General features: G+C 40.6%; 1 protein-coding gene across 1 annotated transcript; it reads left to right on the top strand.

Annotated features, from left to right (window-relative positions):
• The first annotated feature begins 8,054 nt into the window (after nucleotides 1-8,054).
• On the top strand, nucleotides 8,055-12,749 carry fabp3 (fatty acid binding protein 3, muscle and heart). The gene is made up of 4 exons (XM_040121128.1): nucleotides 8,055-8,242; nucleotides 10,365-10,537; nucleotides 12,075-12,176; nucleotides 12,265-12,749. The coding sequence occupies exons 1-4, from the start codon at nucleotides 8,170-8,172 to the stop codon at nucleotides 12,316-12,318; spliced, it is 402 nt and encodes a 133-aa protein (XP_039977062.1). The 5' UTR covers nucleotides 8,055-8,169; the 3' UTR covers nucleotides 12,319-12,749.

The following is a 12,749-nucleotide window of genomic DNA, read 5'->3' as shown; positions in this document are numbered from 1 at the left end:
GTCTCTCCACGACAAAACACCGCAACTGGCCACGGAAACTCGGGGACGCTTGTTTATCATTCACTCCGCAAGTTGCTGCTCTCATACCCCTCGGCCGTTGGTGTCCAGCAAGAAGGTAACGGGATGAGCTGTGGGCAGACCGGACCTGGTGCGGCTACAGTGGTTGCCATGGATACACGTCAAGTCGAAAGGCCGGTGAAAGAGAATTGCCGGAAACTGAGCGATTTCACGTTCAAAATAAAATGTTTTGACCGGCTTAAAGTTGAGGTGTGGGTGTCCTATCTACTGAGCGGCACACTTTTCAGAATAAACAAGTGCTTGTCATCTACTTTATAGTTTTGTTGACGCACCTCTTTTCACTTAGCGGCGTACTTTTAGCAAGTCGGTGGCTAGCGATGTCCTCAACGAGGTTTTATTTTGAACGAGCTGAGCGGAAGAGTTTGACTTTATTTTGTGAGCGTTGACGCTGATGTGAAGACGAGTTCTGTGTGTTTGGAGGAGATTCGGCGGAGTTTTTAGAGAAGCGAAAAGAGGGAAACGCCACCTCTGCACGGCTGCTCTTCCACGATAAACCCACCAGCTATAGCCAGCAGGTGCTAGTTGGTTTTATAGGTAGGGCATGGGACATTTCTGGCAATGGCAGGTAGCTTATGTGACCAGAGACTGTAGCCTACAGTCTATGTGTGTGACCAGAAAAGCCCAATAACTCCAAGGCTTATGCGTTGAGTCAACCGAGATATAGATATAGTGATTGACAGGGATGAGATAGAGACGACATAGTTGTATAGGCACAATGGAGACGCAGGTTTGTATTATTTTTTGTTTGTTGGAGTGTTTTGTGTTTGAATATCTTCCTTCATTGAAGCATAAAACTGAATTCCTACAAAAATTGCTGTTGGATTGTGTCTGAGGGCAGAGGTCATTTCCCATTAGTAAGTGAGGACTAACAATAACAGATGCTTCTGTCCATATTCACTAGGCAGAAAATGACTCATATGTGAATACATGTTATGTGTTGCACTACGAGACTACACACAATGCATGATGACCAACATTCGCCTGCTTCATTTGTGGTTCAATGAAAGTCCTGTTGTTGTTGCCATAGAAAAGATGTTTTGTTGTTGTTGTTTTTTTTTTTTTATCAGCACACCATTTGAATCACCTATTTTTGTTTTGGACCCACACCTTTATTATTATTAGATGAGGTACAAGATCATATTCATTTGGATTTACATGAGCTTTGTATTTATATTGTTACCTACAGAAGATTTATGAAAAAGGTTGCAAAGGTTTTGATGCTATAAAAAAGAAAACCTTTCATCAGGGGGCCAAATATTTTTGTCGCAGGGCCAGATTTGGTCTCCGAGCCACCATTAGCCTACCACTGGTCTAAAGCCCTCTACAAATTGCCAGGTAAACTAAATCAATTCAACTTTATGAAATGTAATGATTTCATTCGTCTTTTATTCATTCTTTCATCCATTCATTTGGTGTTTTAACCTAAATACAGTCAAATTTATAAAGTCTAACAAATATGATAACACCAAGCCTCAAGAAGAACCCCCTGTGAGGTTGGGAACCCCACAAGCATAATAAAGATAAATTAAAGGGGCATTGAGATGATAAACATTAGGGCAAAGAAGAAAAAAGCCCCTTGAGACAAATTTGCAATTTTTAATATTACTGCACTGAATTGAAAATACATTTTCTACTGCATAGACTTTCATCTAATATTTGCTTTACTGTTGTAAATTACTGGATAATTTTTCTCCCTCAGGACTCTGGGGAAATGTTTCTAACAAATGCAGGGAAACAAAATCAGTCCTTGGTTCATCTCGATATAGCTGGTAGACATATGTGTGACAACAGTGATGAGGTATTTCAAGTTGCGTCATTTTAAGTGGTCACAAGCCAAAGAGGTTTGGAAACACGGGTTGTTGAAGGCCTGTGCTGACTATGCAATCGCAGGTCATCCGCCCATCTTTCTCTTTCTTCATTTCCCCGTCAGCTCTCTGCTGTAACTATCTAACAAAGGTAAAATACCCTAAAATGAATTAAAAATGATTAAACCTTACAAAACCACAATGTAGAATATTAATTGTGTGTTTGTAATCCAACAGATTCCCAGAAACAGTCAGAGGACATGACCTCAGTTCTGTGTCCTCAATGGTAGCTACTGCCCTTGTTAATACCCTTTTCTTTTTGAACTCAGGAGATCGTGAAGAAAAAAAAAAAAACCCTGAAGGCTCAAACAAAACCTTTTATATCACACTGACTCGAGGAAAGTTACGGTGAAAAATCACACTGACAGTGGGGGGAGAGGAACTGCCAGTCTCAGGGGCAGTTACCATAGTTTCACTGATGGAATTCAATACTCTGCTACACACACAGAAAAACACACACTCGCACACACACACACACACACACACACACACACACACACACACACACACACACACACACACACACATTGTCCAGTTTATCTTTTAATACATTGCCGCCCATGGCTCTGTCTCCAAGGATACTGTTAATATTGGATCAGGAACCAACAACTGCTACAGCGGCTCCATATCCTGGACTCACTGAGCCTTAACAGTGTGTTTTTTCTCCAGTGAAAAGAAACATGCTGGTTAATCCATAGTCATCTAACCCCCCAAACACATATTTCCCTTCTTTAAGGTGTTTTTTATCTGTTATTTTAAGCATTTTCTAAGGGAATTGCATGCACCTTAATTACAGAGCGATAGTAGGGAGCTGAGAGGAGAACACATGGAGAGAAGGAGATGCGGGTGAAATGAAACTAAGGTCCCTGGCTGGTTCCACATTATGGTGGAAACAAGTAGAGCCTCTGCTGGATTAATGTTGATTAGGCATCAGTTTACTTTAAGTAACCCTTTTTAGAAATTAAAAGCACTATATAAACATTTAATAAATTGGTTATAGTGTACTTTAATGTTGTTGTACACAGCTATAAGGACATTTTAAATGTTTATTAATGTAAGTACCAATCAACAATTACAACTTCTCCCATGTAATTAAAACTGTGTTTTACTATATTGTCATTCATTATCTGTTCATACACCAGCCTCCACTCATCGGTGCCCACGAGGGGCAAATGCATAAATAAAAACTTATATCCGCTTAACTACTTTATAGTGTAGTATAAACCGTTTATTAAAAGTTTATATACTCCTTATGAATGCTAAATAGGAGGGCTTGAAATAAAGTGTTACCACTGAGTATTTTTTAATGAATTATGCAATGTTTGGTGGTCATTTCTTAATCTCGCAGCACTAAATTCTCACATACATACAGTGGTTGGGATTTTATGGCTGTAATATCTTGCCCACAACTGCCAAATGAATATGGGGCCAGTAACACCCGGGGGCTGGTGTACTTACAGAGCACTACCAGTGTCTCGCCAGCAGAGGATGCAAGTGTATGTCCCGGCAGCCATATAGGAGTTGCACTCAGGCATGGTGACCCAGGACAGGGCCAAGTGGTTCCTGGGGAGAACTATTCAGTTACATAAAGATGAATCACATGATTCACTTAAATCTGCCATTACATCGTAGTAGGTTTATATTTCGAGATTCGTTTGTGTAGACTCTCAGTGGCATGCAGCGGGATGATAACTGACATACTATTTATGGTTAATTAATCACTTACTACTGCTTTATGAATCAGTTATAAACCATTACCAAGAACAACTTTTGGAAGAGTTTTGGAGAGTTTATTAAAAAAAAAAAAAAAATCCCCCTGGTTGGTGTTTCTCCACCTCAAACATTATACTTTCGCTGTCTTTAAAACAAGCTCTTTAATTCATCAGGGAGCCTCCCTGTGAAGGACTGTTTGAGCAATTGCCATGTGGGAAAAGAGCTGCAGAAATTCTGGACAACTTAACATTAATGGACTTGATCAAGTGTTATTTAAAAAAACCCTTAATTAAGGACTTGTTAACATTTAAAACTGCATTTTAAATGGGTTATTACCCATTAGCCATTAATACAGCTATGAGTTAGAGCTTACATACTCTTTATGAAAGGTGCCTTTTTAAAAGTTGGTACCTAATAAATAATTGCAGGTTTAAAAGGCTACCATTCAAACTGTCGTCTGAATAATGCACAGTCATGAAACAGTTCAAGCTTTCACCCCTGCATTCATTTGATTAACTTTCTATCTTGTTTTCTTTCAAGCTCCATGTGTACAAGGGAGTGAGAATGAGTGCAGATAAGTGAGACCTGAGACGTAGAGAGAGCTGCTGCAGAATGAATGAACAAACGTGTGTGTGTTAGAAAGGAGTGGCAATGTCCAGATGTTTATTTAGTTGTATTATTCACGCAGTCACACACAGATGCACATGAAAGCCCTTTAAAAGCTGGAAGAAATAGCAGCATTCCTTGGTTTATGGCTCTCCCAATCTCCTTTAGCTGTTCGGGGATTCAACCCTGTTCAGCAGTCCAAGCCCATCAGCTTTCTGCTTATGTCAACTCAGTGTGTATTTGCACACACACACACACACACACTTACAGATGTCTGCGTGGTTAGTCCCGTATGTTAAGGCCAAATACAGGCTGTGCAGGTTTGGCCTGGACAGTGTAGGGGCTATTATCACATCTTCGATCAACAACCTCAACAGTAGTCTAGCCTGAAAAATTGATTTTGCGATGTACATACAGTTCAAAGTTCAACTCAATAAAAAGTAAAGGGAGATAATTACATTCTGCACAAACAGGATAAAGATTGTGTTCCTGTACTCAGTAATACAAATGTTAGGCTACTATCTGTGTTAATTTATGTAATGGATAGAGCTTATTGAGCACTAGAATGCATGGCTTTATCCAGCCTAGCTACAGCTTTCACCAAAGCAATTATGAAGGGTGTGTGCAGGGAGTTTCTTGCCCAAAACTACTGGAGAAAACTCAGCTTAATGGGAATTATGATCACAGTGGCTTCCCAGAGCACTATATCATAAGATTACATAAAATGAGACATATACCCACACTCATGTTGAAACACACTTACATAGCCACAGAAAGCCTGTGAACATATTGTAGGCCGGAGCTGAATGATTTTGACCTTTCACCTCCTCTCTCTATCCCCTCCCGTCCTTGTCCACGTGTCTCCCTCACACCTGTTTATGTCAAATGTCAGACCCACACAGACCACAGATTCATTCCATCACATACACATGTGACAGTTTAGACACAGTAATAGACATGGGAAAGGGGAGGCCACTGGAGGACAAGGGCAGTGGGACAGGGTGTGTAACATGGTGTGATGTGATGTAAAAGCATTCACTATTGACGTTTCCCCTATTTCCCTGCTTCTGTTATTTCAGAGCTGTAAACTGCGTGTGTGTCTGACTTTTGTGTGTGTGTGTGTGTGTGTGATTGTGTGTGCGTGTGTGTGATGGGATGGGGTGTTTTAATGTTTGTTTGCTATGACACAACTTGCAGAGATCATCTGACCATCTGCAAATAGGTAAATTTCATCAGAGAGACAGAGTGGAAATTTGTGCTTTTGAATGAATGTTGTTAACTGTGTGTGTTCGTTTGTCTGGTCTGTGTGTGTGTGTGTGTGTGTGTGTGTGTGTGTGTGTGTGTGTGTGTGTGTGTGTGTGTGTGTGTGTGTGTGTGTGTGTGTGTGTGTGTGTGCTCTTGCACATCTATCTTTGTGAGGATGATTTGAATTTTAGCCTTGGCCATTTTTGGCAGGTAAGGACACGATGGCCTGTCCTCACGTCTTCAAAAGGCTTTTTGGGGGATAGGGCCTCGTTGTAGGGTTAAGGGTATAATTGGTTTTAAAGGGATGGTTTGACATTTTGGGGAACACATTTATTTCTAAGTAGATGAGAAGATCAATACCACTCTCATGTCTTAACACTAAATTGGAAGCTACAGCCAGAAGTAGTCCAGTACATAACCCTCTGTGGAACCACAACTTGTCATTTTTTTGGTTTTTGTACAAATTAAACAAACGAGACATAATATTTTAATTAATGAGCCATAGAGGTGCTTGAATGTGGATTTTGTTATCTTTGGACAGAGCCAGGCTAGCTCTTTCCTTCTTTTTCCAGTCTTTATGCTAAGCTAAGCTAACATGCTGCATGCTGCAGCTTCATATGTACCAGACAGACATTAGAGTGGGATCAATCTTTTCATCTAACACTTGGTAAGAAAGTAAAAAGGGTATGTCCCAAAATGTTGAATTATTCTTTTAAGACTAGGGTTGGGAGTAGGCACGTTTAGGGTTGGGGACTAGGGAATGCGCTGGTCCTCACACAAGCAGAGTACAAATGTGTGTGTGAGTATAGTTGTATTAATCATATGGTGGGGACATAAATCTGTTCACGTAGTCACAATTTGGGGACAAAAAGCTTGTCTCCTGGTTAAAACGTTTAATTTTAGGATTAAACTCCCTAAATAATTGGTTTCAAATCTCAAGTATTTCTGTAAGACATTGAATATGCATGACTAAATAGGAAACCATCAGATTAAAGTTTGAAAAAAACTAATATTTAGTTGTTCGAAAATTTAAGCTAATTTACTTTATCAGGATTGTGTGGGAGTGGTTTGATCAGATATGATTGACTGTAGGCTTGTAATATAAACAACCATCCCCATAACTGTCTGAGACCACTTTGTGGTCTTAAACTTTCTTACCTCACTGTAAATCCATCTCCCAATACTTTTCGACTTCCCTACCCTGTTTGGTGGTCAGCTGTGAGCACAATTGTTCCCGCCGACAACACAAATCTTTAAAAGGTGCTCACAAATTTATAGTTTAATTTTATAAAAAAGGGTCCAGTGATTTCCTAAACAGCTGGCCACTGTAGTTTTTAGCTGTTGTTACTCAAGCAGGAGTACATAGTGCATTTATTGGGGACTATTTTCAGCTGTGGATGAATACACATTTGAACAACAATTTAGATGTATGGCACAGTGGAAAATGCTATATCAGGCTTCGGCTACACAAGCAACACATGTCAGCAGGATTGATTCATTGACGGCTTTAGTCTTTTCAAGGGATTTGTTTGACATTGTAAGTCTCCAGGGAATGATTTTAGGATGACGCAATGTCCTCCTAAATATCAAAGACATTTTTTTGTGTATGTGTGCAAAATAAGCACTGTAGTGCCACACCGACCTTCCAGCACCTTTATCTTCACACTCATGACTACACCTCACTCTGCCATCATATGTGGGTGTGCATGTATGCTTAAAAGTGTGCACGCAACACATACACACAGTTTTGGTCCCCCTCTGCACTCTGGCAGGCCAGATTGAAGTCTGTAAAAGTCAAACAAGTGCGAAATCCGGTGGAAAACCAGAGAAAGAGGGATCGAGGATGAGAAAAGTAGTGAGGCAAGAAGAGGGGCAGAGAGGACTATCATGACATTCTTTTCAACCTTTAAACACCCCCTCCCCCACTCTTTCAAAGACATCAATCATCCTCCCTCCTCCCTTAGACTCAATCTGTTTTTCTTCTCTTTCTTTATTTCTGACAAGGGGGGGGCTTGCCCCCCCCCCCGACCTCCTCCACCCCCCTCTCTTTTCTTTACTCTGTCTTTTATTCCCTTAAGCTTGGGGGGAGGGTCTTTTTACACCGTCCCTGTTGCTCTCTGATTCACCCTCTGTTACTCTTTACAAGATCTTCAAATTCAAATTTGCTCCGTTGTCATGACCAGAAATAAGTACATTTTTGCCAAAGCGTGTTGTACAAGGTTTATAAATGTAGGTGCAACCATTCAGAATGTAAGAAAATACAAGACACCTGTACACTACACTATCCTACGCAACTACATTACTATACTACCTAGAATATTACAGAGACAAAACAAATTGACGCAATCAAATAATTCAGAAAAATTCTAATTCACTTTCAGATATACTTTATTTGCACATAGCCATTTGTGCAAAACAAGTATATCACACATGTCTCCCTCTGTCTTTGCCCACCCACCCCTCACTACTCCCTCCTCCTCTGCACTCAGTGCACTGTCTGATGACATCATGAACAGCCGGTATAAATCCAGCCAGTAGGATCGCAGCACAGTCTGTGGTGCTGACTATACTGTCTCTGTATCTCTCTCTGTCTCACACACACACACACACACACACACTCACTCAGTCTCTTGCCCACTCATTCCTCCATACTACTGCAGACATGGCTGAGGCTTTTGTTGGCACATGGAACCTCAAGGAGAGCGAGAAATTTGATGAATACATGAAGGAACTGGGTAAGTGTGTGTTTTTTGTGAATAGTATATGCATGTGAGTGTGTGCGCATGCGTGTGTAACAAGAGCGGATGCAGTTCTGCCAGTGCTGCATGTGAGCACATGTGAAAAGTCGGCTTCAGAGAGTTATATGGTGTTAGGTGTGTGTTTTACCCTGCATCCATTAATGCAGGGTATGGGAAAAGTATAAAGGTGGAGGGAGACAATGAAGGGGTTAATCTGGGCAGAATCGAGATGGAGAATGAAAAATTGAGGTAGAAGGGTGGAAAACAGAAGAGGGACAGAGAAAGAGAAGAGAGAAAGAAAGAAAGCAGGAGAAGATGGGAACCAGAGAGGGAGGAAAAAGTGGAAGAGTGGTCGACTGCATGGCCTAAGTGCTGGAAACAAGGGAGGGGCTCTCTCTTCGTTGAGAAAAGAAAATCAATCCCACTGTGAGAAACTGAATTGCAAGTAGCTGGCATTCACACACACACACGCTCACACACACGCGCACACACACAAAGTAGCCCATGAACACACACCCACTTGAGCATAATGTGGGTGACCTCCACTGAAAGCTGTTCATTGTTTGAGGCTATGGGAGGAGTTGAATATTAAGATGCTTCCAATGCCAAAGAGGTAATGGGACGGGAAGGTACAGATAAAGAGGGCTTCTAAATATCACATGTGTGTGATGGGGGCAGGTGCTCTGACTTTTACAAACATGGAGAATGACACTAAATGATTTGGCTATGTGAGGTGGTGTGGGTGTGTGAGAGAGTTTCATGGTCACTGACCTCAGAGCCATATTACCATCGACTTCTCTGTTCTGGTCACCATAGAAACCAGAGACCCTTCGACCTCTAACCCCAATCCTCTTGATCAATGAGGCGTCTATACACACACACACACAAAGTGACTTTTTGTTGTATTGACTGTGGGAAAGTAGCTGTTTTAGCTCCTGGAGATGAACTGCATGTCAGCCTGAAAAATAACAGATTGTCTGCTTCAGTAGCAAAGGGTGTAAGTCACTGTGAACCAATGAACTCGATCCCTCATACAGTGACACACATACAAAAACACTCTAAAAGGAAAGCCAGTAATTATTTGCACACATACATGCCCAGACAGGCAGTCAGGTCAATGGGACCCTGCAGTGTTTGAAGAACATGCTGCAGGTTTGGACAGTAGACAAATAGAGATTAGAGAGTATGTCAGATGAAGGAGACCCAGAGGGCAAATCCACAGCTACTGCTTTCAACTTTAATCAACACATTCCATGTAATATCCCCACTCTGGTAATATTATTAGTATTTACTTCATAAATTACTTAAAATATTCAACAATGTTTTAACATTTATAAATTAAAGACCCTAGGGATGGTGATTCCTGTCTGACGGTCAGACAGATATCACCATCCCTAGGGTCCACTCTGGTCCAGACTGAAATATCTCAACACCTATTGGACAGATTACTATGGCATTTTGTGCCAACATTTATGTTCCCCAGAGAATAATTCATAACGTATTAAGTGATCCCTTGATTTCATCTAGCACCATAAGAAGGTCAAATTTTTCTCTTACCCCGTCAGATATATCAACATCTGCATGGTGGATGGATTAGTTACAGTCATTTATCATCTTCCAAGGATCAATCCTGCCGACTTTGGTGATCCCCTGACGTTTCCTTTAGCGCCACCAGCAGGTTTCACATTTGATTTTGAGTGAAATTTTTCAACACGTTTTTGAGGGATTTGCTTGAAATTTAAAAAACTTTAGCACCACCATTGGTTAAACATTTTACTCTGTCCAGTACTTGCAGATATTCATTTATAAATGAATATCTAATATCTAAAACTAATGAAATTCCCATCAGCCTCAACTGTGCTTTTTGTTACAGTTACAGTTAATTTGCATGTAGCTCGCTAATGTTAGCATTTAGCCTAAAGCACATCTGTGCCTACACCCCGCTGTCTGTTTGTTTGATCTGTTTATTGGTTGTGCATTACAGCCCCACAGAGCTGCCAGAATGCCTATAGTCTTATTGATGAATGTTTTTGTGTGTCAAGGCAACAATATCTTTTCAAGGGTATCACCCCCCACCCCCGGCAATTTACGTTAACCAACCTGTTTTTGTTCTTTACAGGTGTGGGCTTTGCTACACGTAAGGTCGGCAACTTGACCAAGCCCACCACCATTATCTCAGTGGATGGCGACAAGGTGACGGTGAAGACCCAGAGCGCCATTAAGAACACAGAGCTCTCCTTCAAGCTGGGAGAGGAGTTTGACGAGACAACCGCTGATGACAGGAAGGTTAAGGTGAGAGCTCAAAGCTCAGGTCAGAAGACTGTTGTAGAATAATAACACTCAAGGGCAAAACCTCAGTTTTCACTTTTACAGTGATTTTACTTTGATAAAGAGGGTTAAGTGGCTCTCTATGAGGGGAACACTTTTTATAACCACAGTTTCCCTATCAAACATACTCTACACTTGCAAATGCTGAAGTATCCATAAATATATGATGAGCAATGAGTTATAATTATAGTCGGGAGGATGATGAATGGCTCAACAAACATCTGAGATTTGTCACAGTTGGGTGCTGTCATTCCTATTTTAAATGTGAACCTGAGGAGGTGGGTCACAGAGGTCAGAGGTGAGAGGTAAGTGTCAGGGAAGATGACTTGGTCCTAATTTGTGACCATAAAATGAGACTTGAACCGCAGCATCCTCGACTTATTTTAATCTAGGGGGTACAGGGGAATGAACTGTGGTCAAGGGATACAGTTGAGAAATGATTAGAGCCTAAAGGCAAACTGTCAGAGGGATGAAAAGCCTGGGGAAAGATTTACAGTGGCGAGGAGGTCGCATTTCAAGATTAAGATTCAGTGCAAAAGAGAGGCAGAGGGAAAGAGACAGTAAGAATGTCATTTTTGAACTACTTGGACAGAGAGGGAAAAAAAAAATTAAGGCAGATTGCTTCACTTGAAATAAGCCACAGCGTGGAAACATCTATGTGTCTGGTTCATTGTGACACAGATCGTTTCGCAGTCTGATTGAAAACTGTACTTACACAAAGTTTGCTGGGCAGATCCAAAATAACTTTAAGAGGCAATTTAAGAAAAATAAAAGTGTTGAATGAATGTTAGATTATTATATATCATTTTATTTGATCGTCGTCACCGATGCATTTAAAGTGACATATACATTTTGAAAGAGGAAATAACACACTCTTCCTCTTACAAATAAAAGGCTACATTTAGAACAGACCCTTAAACAATTGAATATATTCAGGTGTTTTGCTGCTACAGCCTTACTTGTTCTGATATGACCAGGAGCCTATGGTGGTTAATGTTAGCAAACATTAGTAAAGTTTAAATACATATTGCTGCAGGCTATACCTGACGTTACCGAGTCGGTTTACTGACTTTATGACTCAGCTCTACTCGTGCTGCTGTTACATCACGTTTTAGTGCTTGTAACAACTAACGGTTAAGCTAAAGTTACATAGGTTGGCTGAATAAGTAGCATTTTTCTGTTGTAGCTGGTCGAAGTGAGGCTACTTTATATAGTTTGGGGTAGTTTTATGTATAAGAATGCATCACATTTATAAGCTCATCATATTTTTTGCATTTGAAAATGTAATCCGCAAGGTAAACTAGCTGTCAAATAAATGTAGTGGAGTAAAAAGTAATGGTAGAAATATAAAGTAGCAAAAACAGAAAAACTAGTAAAGTGAATCAAAACTGAGCTTAAGTAAATATACAGTACTTAGTTACCTTCAATTATCCAAACACTCATTCATGGGATGATGAGCTAGAGTGTATAACCGACCTCTTTTTGTCTCTGTTGCCTGCAGTCCATTGTAACAGTAGAGGATGGGAAGATGGTGCACATACAGAAGTGGGACGGCAAAGAGACCAGTCTGGTCAGGGAAGTCAACGGAAATGCCCTCACACTAGTGAGTACTCATGCAAAATGCATGCACTTAACATCTGTATGTGTGTGTTTCTTGTCTTATGTAATCTTTCTTTTTCCCTCCATTGCAGACACTCACACTCGGAGAAGTCGTTTGCTCGCGTCGCTATGAGAGAGCAGAGTAAAACCCAACACTGAGTCCTCGCATCATCTACTTGCATCAGCTTAAGCCCTGCACCACAAAGTCCTTATGCCAACTCAACCCAAGCCAAGCACATCTGCTGTATGGCTGCTGCAGATTCCCCTCAATGCCCCTTCATACCTTACGCTCAGTATTAACATTATTGCTGACTGTGACCTTCATTTTATCCCCCTCATTCTCTTTATACTGTTTTTCCTTCAACTGTAAGAAACACTGAATAAATTCCAATGATTTGTTGTTGTTTTTTTTTCTCTAATATTCCATGTCTGTGGACTTTTTGTTTTTAGAAAATGTGTTATGCATGGTGCCTATGATATACCTGGAAAAGTGTTTGAAAAATTTGAAAGTTTAACTATTGAGAACTGAAAAATAAAAATAAAAGTGTCCACACTGTTGGATGAAGTGGTAAAACGA

This window comes from Xiphias gladius, chromosome 24 (genome assembly GCF_016859285.1).
Source record: "Xiphias gladius isolate SHS-SW01 ecotype Sanya breed wild chromosome 24, ASM1685928v1, whole genome shotgun sequence".
Taxonomy (NCBI): domain Eukaryota; kingdom Metazoa; phylum Chordata; class Actinopteri; order Istiophoriformes; family Xiphiidae; genus Xiphias; species Xiphias gladius.
The sequence above is the reverse complement of the archived record's forward strand: the minus strand, read 5'-3'. Positions and strand labels throughout refer to the sequence as shown.